This window comes from Amphimedon queenslandica, unplaced genomic scaffold (assembly GCF_000090795.2).
Source record: "Amphimedon queenslandica unplaced genomic scaffold, v1.1 AMPQUscaffold_12833, whole genome shotgun sequence".
NCBI lineage: Eukaryota > Metazoa > Porifera > Demospongiae > Haplosclerida > Niphatidae > Amphimedon > Amphimedon queenslandica.
In genome coordinates this window covers 34,211-45,265 of record NW_003546931.1, presented here as the reverse complement: position 1 = coordinate 45,265, position 11,055 = coordinate 34,211, and the positions used below count along the sequence as shown (strand labels likewise).

General features: G+C 35.0%; 4 protein-coding genes and 1 long non-coding RNA gene across 5 annotated transcripts; all 5 read right to left on the bottom strand.

Annotated features, from left to right (window-relative positions):
- Positions 1–649: 649 nt before the first annotated feature.
- On the bottom strand, positions 650–1,446 carry LOC109586581 (uncharacterized). The gene is made up of 4 exons (XR_002187102.1): positions 1,379–1,446; positions 1,053–1,100; positions 956–1,003; positions 650–684 (listed from the first exon to the last, which is right to left on the bottom strand). It is a non-coding gene; the product is annotated as an uncharacterized LOC109586581 (long non-coding RNA).
- A 1,601-nt stretch (positions 1,447–3,047) lies between these two features.
- LOC109586578 (uncharacterized) lies at positions 3,048–4,095 on the bottom strand. Its single transcript, XM_020002782.1, has 5 exons — positions 4,008–4,095; positions 3,881–3,914; positions 3,652–3,818; positions 3,246–3,524; positions 3,048–3,196 (listed from the first exon to the last, which is right to left on the bottom strand). Exons 1-5 carry the CDS (start codon positions 4,093–4,095, stop codon positions 3,162–3,164), a joined length of 603 nt encoding a protein of 200 aa, XP_019858341.1. The 3' UTR covers positions 3,048–3,161.
- A 264-nt stretch (positions 4,096–4,359) lies between these two features.
- On the bottom strand, positions 4,360–6,707 carry LOC109586577 (uncharacterized). Its single transcript, XM_020002781.1, has 6 exons — positions 6,620–6,707; positions 6,152–6,436; positions 5,890–5,949; positions 5,805–5,840; positions 5,417–5,473; positions 4,360–5,141 (listed from the first exon to the last, which is right to left on the bottom strand). The coding sequence occupies exons 1-6, from the start codon at positions 6,627–6,629 to the stop codon at positions 4,360–4,362; spliced, it is 1,230 nt and encodes a 409-aa protein (XP_019858340.1). The 5' UTR covers positions 6,630–6,707.
- Positions 6,708–6,893: 186 nt separating this feature from the next.
- Positions 6,894–8,592, bottom strand: LOC109586583 (uncharacterized). Its single transcript, XM_020002785.1, has 6 exons — positions 8,438–8,592; positions 8,076–8,389; positions 7,927–8,028; positions 7,828–7,875; positions 7,349–7,453; positions 6,894–7,298 (listed from the first exon to the last, which is right to left on the bottom strand). Exons 2-6 carry the CDS (start codon positions 8,092–8,094, stop codon positions 6,997–6,999), a joined length of 576 nt encoding a protein of 191 aa, XP_019858344.1. The 5' UTR covers positions 8,095–8,389; positions 8,438–8,592; the 3' UTR covers positions 6,894–6,996.
- Positions 8,593–9,570: 978 nt separating this feature from the next.
- On the bottom strand, positions 9,571–10,911 carry LOC109586582 (uncharacterized). The gene is made up of 2 exons (XM_020002784.1): positions 10,846–10,911; positions 9,571–10,499 (listed from the first exon to the last, which is right to left on the bottom strand). Exon 2 carries the CDS (start codon positions 10,465–10,467, stop codon positions 9,676–9,678), a length of 792 nt encoding a protein of 263 aa, XP_019858343.1. The 5' UTR covers positions 10,468–10,499; positions 10,846–10,911; the 3' UTR covers positions 9,571–9,675.
- Between the last annotated feature and the right edge of the window lie 144 nt (positions 10,912–11,055).

Here is an 11,055-nt window from a genome sequence, read left to right as displayed (position 1 = left end):
GAATGATGATATTACCTAGTTTCTGCTTTCCTGGATCCATTCCAAAACAGACACCAACAGCAACAACGTATTTGATGTCTGGAACCTTTCCTAACATTTTTGATGTGATAGCAGCAGCATGAATGGGACCCTGCCTGCTCTTATCTGGTGCTGTCATCACAACAATAACTTTGCTTTCTCCATAATTCCCTATGTATATCCTCAGACCATCAATGTATGTTTCAATGACCTTTTTAGATGATTTCTTCAGATAATGCACGACCGGTTCTTCTTCACTTGTAGTGGCTGGCATGAGTAGGATTCTGATATCTTGAACAAGATCTTCATTAAACTCTCGAGATTCAATGACACATTTTACAGTTTCATCATCATTTGGCCAGACTGGTGGGCCTGAAAGAAAACTACTTAACTTTTGTCCTTTTCAGATGCAAGACATGATGCAAGTATTAGTGTGTGTGATTTGCTTGAATTAGGAGCTGAGTATAGTTACTAGTACTTGTTTGCAACCAGTTATATACCAAACCAGCTTACAAGCTACATAGCATGCATGATTTGAATTATTATGTGAGTACAAGTATATGCAAGTATGTATTAAACTACTCTATTGTGTTAGTAATTGGTTACCTTTTTGTGGGGTAGGACCATCAGGTTCCTCATCACCAGAACTTGCTTGAGCTCCTCCATCTAAAGAAGATAACATAAAAGGATCACTTTAATAGATTATATTGTCTGTTAATATGTGGGCGTTATGAGTAGCAGCTGTGCTTGTTTGGAGGGACAGAAATAAGTTTTCACTCAACCACTGACGTTCACTCAACCACTACACGTCAGTGGTTCCATATTCAATTTTTTACTATTATCAGCCTAAGCAAAATAAGAGCCTTAGCTCAGATAACCAACCCATTAGAAATTACATTTATGAGGTTATATTGGTTGTCAGATTTTGTAACGTTACCTTTGTTTCCAGCACCAGTTTTTGTAGTAGGAGAGTCAGTTTTTGGCTCTAGATTAAAGTACAGTTCAATTGCTGGTTAGCTTTTACTTACTCGTACTTTTAGCTGGTTTCTTTCCTTCTGATGAATTTCCTCCAAACATAGCACCTAAAATAGACATGTACATGTATAACTATCAATATCTACTTTGTGACTATATTGCTTTAATATTGAGTATTGCCAATAATCCAGTAAATGGTAAATAAAATTGCTGAGTAAATGGTAAATAAAATTGCTGCTAGTCATGAATTTTTATTCATTTATTTTTTTAAAATTACAATGGTGCAAGGCTATCATAAGTTCATATCATTCAGGTTCATTATCCTCATATTGTTGTCATGATGAGGATAATGATGCATAATTAAGGTATTGAGATATACACTCACTTATACGTTCAGCTATTGCACCCTTTTCAATTGCTTCAAGTGCCGCACATAATGAATTAAATGATGGTCTTCCATGGTATTTATCATCATCAACTTGATCAGCTCTCTCCAGCCATTTTGTAAGGCATTTGATGTAACACTTGTCAATATTACCGCTTTGATTTTCATTGATCTCATCTAGTGTATTTTCATGTAGCCCAAGCTCTCTTCCTAAATCCTTCCAATCTCCTTTTTTAAACTCTGCTTTCCTTAACTTTTGCATCACCTCTCTTAAATCAGCAACCCTCAATTCTAAAAGTGAAGTTTATTACTTCTGAATTGAGTATATTATATTTAATGCATTTTTACTCTACTGTATATACAAAATAATACAGTAGTTAAGAAGCTGCATGGTTAATGTTATACAAATGAGTTCAGTGAGTTCATATAATTCCAGGTGGCAAGATTAGTTGTATATAATAGCCATCTTTCTTACCTTTTTCTATCCTTTGATCATCATTTAATCTGTTTGGAACATTTCCTATTGATTCTAATGCCATTTGAAGAACTTGACCTAAAATGATAGTTTTCAATAGTGAAATGATGTCACTATGTCAGGTTCCAGTCAATGATATTTTAGGACAAAAATAGTTATATCTAGTATCTAAATAATTCATAGCTAAGAAAGATGATACTAAATAGCACAAGTCTTAGTACAAAAGATAGATTTGTACCACAAATCTGCATCACTTACCTTTAAACTCTTAAGATACAGCAGCTACAGTGTCTAGTGTCTACATGAGTAGGTGTGTCACTAGATAAGATCTAGCCATAGATAATGGAGCATCTATGATCTAGCTAAGCTTTTAAGCTATTGTAAAGTCTTCACCTTTCCATGCCTTGTGTAGTGGAAAGGACCTTATACTTCCCTTCCCCTATCCTGTTGTTACTTGAAATAATGGCAATTATTTACTAGCTCCTGGCACCTCTGCCAAAAGAATATGCCAATCATTTCAACTCATAATAATTACTTTAAATTGTAATAATTATGCTAGTATCATTATTAAAGTGTAATATTGTAAAGAGTTTTCAGTTTATCAGGTATTCTTTCAGCATCTGCATGATCCTGCTTCCCTCCACAGCATCTATCAAAGTCTGCCATGTTCTACTAGTTACATTATCTTCTCCCTTCAGCCATGCTTCTATAGTCCTCCTCAAGTGTCTGTATGTGTCACCACCTCCTTCTCCAATGACATTGAGTCTTGGTGGATATCATTGTCTACTTCTTCAGATTCAAATATCTCACATATGGTAAGTAGACAGGCATTAGGGTCATCACTATTATGTATCTTGTCATTGAGTTTAAAAGCCACTTCACTGCTGATTCCAATCAAATTTAGATTTTTTTACAAATTTTTAAAGTTGCTCCAAAATTGGGCCAAAGTCCCTGTAGTACATGGTCTCAGGCCAAATTTTGCTAAAATTGAAAAATTTAAAGTTCACAATTTTTATTACATTTCCTAGATATATATACATGTTTTTATGTTGCATAGAAAGTTTGACCTGATTCCGATCAAGTTTAGATTTTTTATGGATTTTTAAAGCCAGACAAATTATCATGAATCCTGATCAGTCTTGTATTATTAATATGAGCTTACTAAAGCTCATCCTTTTGGAAATGGAACTGACATTGAGTTTATCACAACAAACACACAGTAATGCATTACTAAGAATTCCTTTTAATACCAAAAAACAACAAACTGTTATCATAATCAATAACATCATCTTTATACAGTATGAGTCTTTATTTATTTCTGTTCTTCCTTCTTTCTCTTAGTTCTAATAATTGAATCAATATAACGTAATGCAAAAGATATTTATGCTTTACTTTCAGCAACTGGTTTTTGTCCAATATTTATGAGACCATTCTCCAAGGACTCCCAGGTTGCTCCTCCTTTCTTGTCAACATCTTCAACTCTGTTCAGCCATTTTACCAAACAAGATCTGAGGCAGTCATTAGCTGTATTTCTATCAGACCGTATGGTACTTATTGTCACTTCATAAAGACCAATATCCAGACAAAGATCTTCCCATTGACCGGGATCAAATTTGCATTCCTTTAATTTTGAAATGATATAAGATAAATCTGAAATATCCAGTGGTTTACCTACATAAAGTATAACAATGTATATACATTATGTATTATATGAGGGACATAGATTCATTTTACTTCTTCTTAAACAGACTAAGTACTATCATATAATATCTATCATACATTTCACTGCATGACATACTGGTAGTGGTGGGCAATGGAACCTGTGGAGGTTTAACGTCTTCAGGATACACATGCACATGGTTGGTTGGTTCACCTTCTTTACCTTTCATTTGCTGGTATGATGGTAAGCATATCATAAGTACAACAGCTGCAGCAGCAAAGCAAAGAGCAAGAATAATCCATCCACTGCACATGAAGGAGCAGAAAGAACTTATAGTTAAACAAGGAATTGATGACAATAGTATTACTTTTGTTGCATAGCTTTTTTCAGTGGAGATCTACCTAAAAATAAAGGTCATTATAATAGTTATAGGAATGAGGTGACCCCTAATCATATATGGGTCTAATGAAGGCACTTAATTAAGGCTATCATACACCATGAAGCATCTTTATTTATTATACAAGAGTCAATGGAGCTTGAAAATGTTTCATGATATTCAAAAACTTCAACTTCATGAAACATATTTGATGGTGAATGATAGATAGCCTTTAGCATAATTGTACAGACAAATTTCCAAAGGATTAACTTTTGAAGTATGAATACTAAGCTGCTGCAAACTTTGTGTGAGGCAAGGTGCTGTGATGATTTGTCACACAATGATCATGCTTGCTAATATGAATCTTTCTGGATTGAAATTTACTTTTATCAAATTTTTTATATAAAAGCTAAACTAAAATCTAAATTCACTCATTAGTCAGTCACAGAGTCAGTTACTTATTGATATTGTCACTTATTTAGTGCAGCATACACATAACGAGCAGCATTGCGGGCTGCAGTTGGCTTCGAGTCTTCGGCAGCTTTTTTTTTACCATCAGCCCAGTCACCGATACCCTTGATGACAATACCACCAACACGTTGAGGGACATAACCAATAGCAGCCATTATTCCAGCTCCTTCCATTTCTCCTGCTACAGCTTCGGGTTTTTTGTCAAACAATCCTTTTTTAATTTCAGGATTATCAATCACGTTAGGCGTTGTTAAAATAGGACCTGGTGAAACTTTGATATTCTCTGGAAGGACAAGATTATGAGAAAAGTTGAACATTTCTTTTGTTTCACGGTTTACTTCATAATCTCCACCTCGCCGTAATTCACTATCTTCTCCTTGACGTTTGCTTACAAAATCACAAATTATCTCTGAAACAATAACTTGACCTAATTCTTGCTTCTCTGGATCCTTTCCAAAACAGACACCGACAGCAACGACGTGTTTGATACTCTTGACTCTTTCTATTATCTTTGTTGTGATGATAGCAGCATGAACTGGGCCTTGCATGGTTTTATCTGGTGCTATCTTTGAAACGATAACTTTCCTTTTTCCATAATATCCAATGTACATTTTCACAATGCCATCAATGCTTGTTTCAATGTATCCTTCAGGTGATTCCTTCAGGTATTCCATGACTGGCTCTTCTTCAGCATCAGTCGCTGGCAGGAGAAGAATTTCAATATCTTTAACGAGATCTTCACTGAATTCCTCTTTTCTGCACTTCTTATCTTGTGGTGGGTCTGAAAAAAACCACTTGATTTTTTTCCTTTTCAGATGCAATGTACTAAATGTTATATTATTTATGTGTGTGTGTGTGTGTGTGTGGTTATTAGTTCTAAAAGAAGCTGAGTAGTGAAAAGTTGTGAAGCTTCCAGTTGTTTTGCAACTTAATATAAACAACCAACTATAAGCCAGCTTACAAGGTACATAGTATGCATGATCTGAATTATTGTATAAGTACAATTATGCAAGTGTGTATATAGTAAACTATTGTATTGTGTTAGTAATTGGTTACCTTGTCCATCAGGTCCATCAATATCCTCATCACCAGCTCTTGCTTGAGCTCCTCCACCTAAAGAGGATAACATAAGAGGATCACTTTAGTAGATCTTTATCAATACAAGACACTTTATATGTGTATAGTGTTATTATTAATATGTGGGTGTTGTGAGTTGCAGCTGTGCTTATTTGGAGGGACAGAGATAAGTTGATTATGGCCCTCAGCCCTCCCACACAATTGTGGTTTCTGCTTAAGGAAGACTTTGAAACTTTAAATGCAATAGCTAATTAGTTTTCAAACAAATTTCATGACAAAATCTGTTTACTACTTTAGCCTAAGCAGAGAGCCATAGCTTATATTGTTAACTAAAGTGCTACAATTGGTTACAGCCAATCTATATTACCTTTGCTGCTTTTCTTAGTGGAGTCAATTTTTGGCCCTAAATAGAGAAAAGTACAAATAAATTTGCTGTTTAGATTTTCACTTACCCGTACTTTTAGCATTCTTTTCTCCCGTTTTGCCGGTATCTCCTTCTCGTGCTAATTTCCCTAAAAATAGAGTGTAGATTAGGAAATATTATGATAATTTTAAAATGGCTCAGCTGCTGCATGTAGTATCAGTATTCAATTACAATGTTACAGTATCTACACTTTTTGCCATTGCATGTGGCGCAAGATGGTAACTAATATGCTTGGTTCAATAATGTTGTTATAATGAGATATAATGATGTGGTCTTTGTTATACACTTACTTATATAGTCAGCTTGAGCTTTACAGCCATTCATTTTCTCAAGAGCATTAGCCAGTGTATCCAAAGATGGTTTACCAACTTTATCAACATTATCAGCTCTTCTCAGCCACTTGGAAAGGCATCCTCCAAAGCAACCGTCAGTGTCACCTCTTTGATTTGCACTGATCATATTCAGTGTATTAGGATGCAGTCCAAGTGTCCCTCCTAATGTCCTCCAATTAGTTTTGTCAAAACGTGCTTTCTCTAACTGTTGTATAACATCGATCAACTCATCAATGGTCAGTACTAAAGTGTGAAGAAATAATAAATTTAGTACAAACGTATACAACATGCAAAGCAAGTGGCAGATAGGACAGCAACAAATTAAATTATGTTATTCCTATAGACCTGAATATATACACCAGTACAAAAGCATCACATGATTAGAATTATATATACATCAGCTACATATTATAGTCAAGCACTTACTTTTTGACATGTTAGTCAGTTGTAAGAAGAACAGTCAAAAGGTTTAGAATGAAGCTCTGTTACTGAACACTGTCAACAACTTCTAATGTGGGCAGATACACACTACTGGTATAATATCCCTTGCTATCTGATTGCTATCAAAACTTGCACTTCCTGTCAGTGTGTTTAGCTTACCAGAGTTCAGTAGTATATGATTTACTCATTCACCTTTCCATACCTTGTGTAGTGGAAAGGACTTTATGCTGCCCTTCCCCTATCCTGTTGTTACTTGAAGTGATAGCAATTATTTACTAGCTCCTGGCACCTCTGCCAAAACAATATGCCAATCATTTCAACTCATAATAATTACTTAAAACTGTACTGTGCTATTATCATTATTAAAGTCTAATATTGTAAAGGGTTTTAAGTATATCGGGTATTATTTGAGCAGCTGCACGGTCTCCTGTTCTCGCCACAGCTTCTATCAAAGTCTGCCATGTTCTACTAGTTACATTATCTTCTTCCTCTAGCCATACTTCTATAGTCCTCCTCAAGTGTCTGTATGCATCACCACCTTCCTCTCCAATGACATTGAGTCTTGATATCAATAGACCAAGCTTCAGGCCCAAGTTCGCCCATTTTGTTGCACCAAACAAAGCTTTATTTAAAACTGTTGTTACCATTTCAACATCCTCTATATCTATGGTGGTAATCATTAATAGATTATTATTGTGATAATACATTACTTACCTAGTGTCCTTTTCCCATTATCAGTATTACTAGTACTAGCAGTTTGCATGCTGGTACTACTAGTAGATCTACTGCTTCCATTAGATGACACTGTAGCAGTAGGTACTGTAACAGAAACAACATGACATTATGTAAAAATTAAATGTGTACAGCAGAATCCCCTACAGCCAGTAGAGGTTAATAAACAATTATATAATCAAGTCAAAGGGAGTGGCAGGTTTATCAGTGGTGGATAGGGTTTGCCTCTAGAATGGTACTGATAACCTTCAGTAGTATCATATTACAGTATCAGGTATATTACCCATTTCACCCACTTTTACTCATACCCACACCTCCTGTAGTAGCTAAAGTTTAATCATGGTTGGTGGTCAAATCATGCAAGCAATTCAATTTTAGTAACTTGTAGTCAAATTTTATTAAATTATAGGTTTCTGACAAAGTATTAATTTTATAAGGTCTGATCAATAACTTGAACTTACCCAATTCATTGGCTAAAACACTTAGCACTATATCTAAATCACCTATGCCTGAAATGATAATGTATAAATTTATGTACATACATTTTAGTTCTATTGTACCTAGCTCATTAGGGTTAGTCCTAGGCAGAGCTGCTGCTGAAGGATAAGGTGGAGCTGAAGGAGTAACAGCTGGTACTTGAACTGGTGTAGCAGCTGTTCCATCTATTAAAATAAAGTATTTAGAAAGGATACTAATGGAATGTGTTTACTTGATATGCTTGTTCTCATGCTTTCTCCATGTTTCTTCAATGTAGCATTGTCTACTAGTTCAGATTCAAATATCTCACATATTTCAAGTAAACAGGCATTAGGGTCATCACTATCCTTTATCTTGTCTCTTAGGGTAAAGCCACTTCCCTGCCTCTTTCAACACCTTGTTTGGTCATAATGGCTTCAAGCTCTTGATCAGTTATCAGGTCTTCAGCATTGAGAGAAGCAGTGACTACAGAAAAGGATGGATCCTTTCCAAGTACGTTTATAAGTTTTGGTAGTGTCTTTTTAAAGACATCCTTAGCACTTTTACCTACAGTACAGTGCTAAAAGATTGGTACACTTCATAAAGAGAACTGACCTCCTTCAGCCATTATTGTTATTCACTTAAGAATGCTAGTATCAGCAAATGGGCAGGTTTAGGTTATCTATTACCCACTTCCTTTTTCCTTTTTAGGAGTTACTATGAATGTAATAAACATTCATAGGATTATACTCTACTGCATATATTGCTGTTATTAGTATAAGGTAGTGTTGCAAGGTGCTTCATTATGTTGGGTATGAAGATGCTCTAAAATGAGGCCAAAGTCCCTGTACTATAGTACATGGTCTCGAGTCAAATTTTGCCAAAATTGAAAAGTTAAGAATTCACAATTTTTATTACATTTCCTGATACATATACATGTACTTATGTTGTGTAGAAAATTTGAGCTGATTCCGATCAAATTTGGATTTTTATGAGCTTTTAAAGTTTCTCCAAAATCGAGCCAAAGTCCCTGTACTATAGTACATGGTCTTGGGCCAAATTTTGCTAAAAATGAAAAGTAGAGAATTCTCAATTTTTATTACATTTCCTGATACATATACATGTTTTTATGCTGCGTAGAAAGTTTGAGCTGGTTCCAATCAAATTCAGATTTTTTTACAAATTTTTTAATTTGCTCCAAAATTGAGCCAAAGTCCCTGTACTGTAGTACATGGTCTTGGGCCAAATTTTGCCAAAATCGAAAAATTTAAAGTTCATAATTTTTATTACATTTCCTGATACATATACATGTACTTATGTTGTGTAGAAATTTTGAGCTGATTCCAATCAAATTTAGATTTTTTACGAATTTTTAAAGTTGCTCCAAAATTAAGCCAAAGTCCCTGTACTATAGTACAGGGTCTCTGGCCAAATTTTTCCAAAATGAAAAAAATTAAAATTCACAATTTTTATTACATTTTCTGATACATATACATGTTCTTATGCTGCGTAGAAAGTTTGAGCTGATTCTGATCAAATTTAGATTTTTTATGAATTTTTAAAGTCGGACAAATTACCATGAATCATGCTCAGTCTTGTATTATTGATATGAGGATACTAAAGCTCATCCTTTTAGAAATGAAACTGGAACTGGTATTGAGTTTATCACAACAAACACACAGTAATGCATTACTAAGTATTCTTTTCAACAAACTGTTATAATTATCAAACATTATGATTACATCAATTATAATTTACTTTCAGCTACTAGTTTTGTTCAAACAAAGATTTGTTTACTTATCTGGATTATCAATATTATAATTACTAGAACTAGTCTAAGTTCAGTCAGTTACTTATTGTAGTTGTTCCCAGTCATTTAGTGCAGCATGTACATAATGGGCAGCAGCACGGGCTGCAAATGGCTTCCATTTTTTAGTGGCTTCTTTGTCACCATCACCCCAGTCACCAATCCCCTTGATGACAATAGCGCTAACAACACGGTCAGGAGCATAATCAATCGCAGTCATTATTCCAGCTCCTTCCATTTCTCCTGCTATAGCATCAGGTTTTTGGGCAAGCAATTCCTGTTTAACATCAGGATTATCGATCAGACTGCCTGTAGATATAAGGACACCAGTAGAGACTTTAATATTGTGTGGCATTTTAAAACCATGAGGAGGTCGGAACTTGTGTGTAATAGCTGGCTTTACTTGGTGTTGAGGGCCTCTCTGATACTCATTTTCACCCACTCCTTCGCGTTTATTTGTGAAATCACAGATCGTGCCCGAAATGATGACTTCGCCTAATTTCTGCTTTCCTGGATCCATTCCAAAACAGACACCAACAGCAACAACATATTTGATGCTAGGAAACTTTTCTAACATTTTTGAGGTGATGACACCAGCATGAATTGGACCCTGCCTGCTCTTGTCTGGTGCGGTCATCACAACAATAACTTTGCTTTTTCCATAATTCCCTATGTATATCCTCAGACCATCAATGTATGTTTCAATGAGTTCTTCAGATGAATGCTTTAGATAATAAACAACTGAGTCTTCTTCACTTGTAGTGGCTGGCATGAGTAGGATTTCAATATCTCTAACAAGTTCTTCATAAAAATGTAGGGTTTCAGGAACACGTCTCATGATTTCATCATCATACAGCCATTCTGGTGGGTCTGAAAAAAAGCCACATGACTTTGGAATGTAGATGATGTTCTTGTATTATTGTGTGTGTGTGTGGGATTGTATATAGTTCTATAAAATTTTACAGTGTAATTGTTACAGCATGGAGCTGAGTATAATATTAAGTTGCAAAGCTCCTTGTTTTGCAACTTAATATTACAGCCAACTATAAGCCAGCTTAAAAACTACATAAGCATGATCTGAATTTTTTTGTGAGTATAATTATGCATGTATGTATAGACTATTAAGAAACTATTACAATTACTGTAATAAAAGAAATAAAGTATTATAATATGCAATAAACTATTGTTGTGTGTAGAATATTACTGTATTGGTTACCTTGTGGAGGTCCATCAGTTTCCTCATCAGCTGCACATGCTTCAGACTCTCCATCTAGAATACCATTAATATAAAGGCGGATTTACAATATGACGCTAGGCCAATGTACTGTCAATTTTTAATCAAAAGCGTGGGTGATTTGACCTTTTCATGCATGCTATATGCTAGAGTTGAACCAAATTCAACTCCTACATCAATGTAACGTCAGGA

Bases quoted from the DNA above. Each gene is read 5' to 3' on its own strand.
- LOC109586578 (XM_020002782.1), bottom strand. From the start codon at position 4,095: ATGTTTCATGAAGTTGAAGTTTTTGAATATCATGAAACATTTTCAAGC. The intron at 3,819-3,880 runs GTAATACTATTG...CTTCATGTGCAG, and splicing joins AAAAAAGCTATGCAACAAAA to TGGATGGATTATTCTTGCTC. The intron at 3,197-3,245 runs GTAAAGCATAAA...TTCAATTATTAG, and splicing joins ACAAAAACCAGTTGCTGAAA to AACTAAGAGAAAGAAGGAAG.
- LOC109586577 (XM_020002781.1), bottom strand. The intron at 5,950-6,151 runs GTAAGTGTATAA...CTCTATTTTTAG, and splicing joins AGCTCAAGCTGACTATATAA to GGAAATTAGCACGAGAAGGA. The intron at 5,474-5,804 runs GTAATATAGATT...TATCCTCTTTAG, and splicing joins CACTAAGAAAAGCAGCAAAG to GTGGAGGAGCTCAAGCAAGA.
- LOC109586583 (XM_020002785.1), bottom strand. The intron at 7,876-7,926 runs GTACAATAGAAC...TTATCATTTCAG, and splicing joins GACTAACCCTAATGAGCTAG to GCATAGGTGATTTAGATATA. The intron at 7,454-7,827 runs GTAAGTTCAAGT...TTTCTGTTACAG, and splicing joins TGTTTTAGCCAATGAATTGG to TACCTACTGCTACAGTGTCA.
- LOC109586582 (XM_020002784.1), bottom strand. From the start codon at position 10,467: ATGAGACGTGTTCCTGAAACCCTACATTTTTATGAAGAACTTGTTAGA.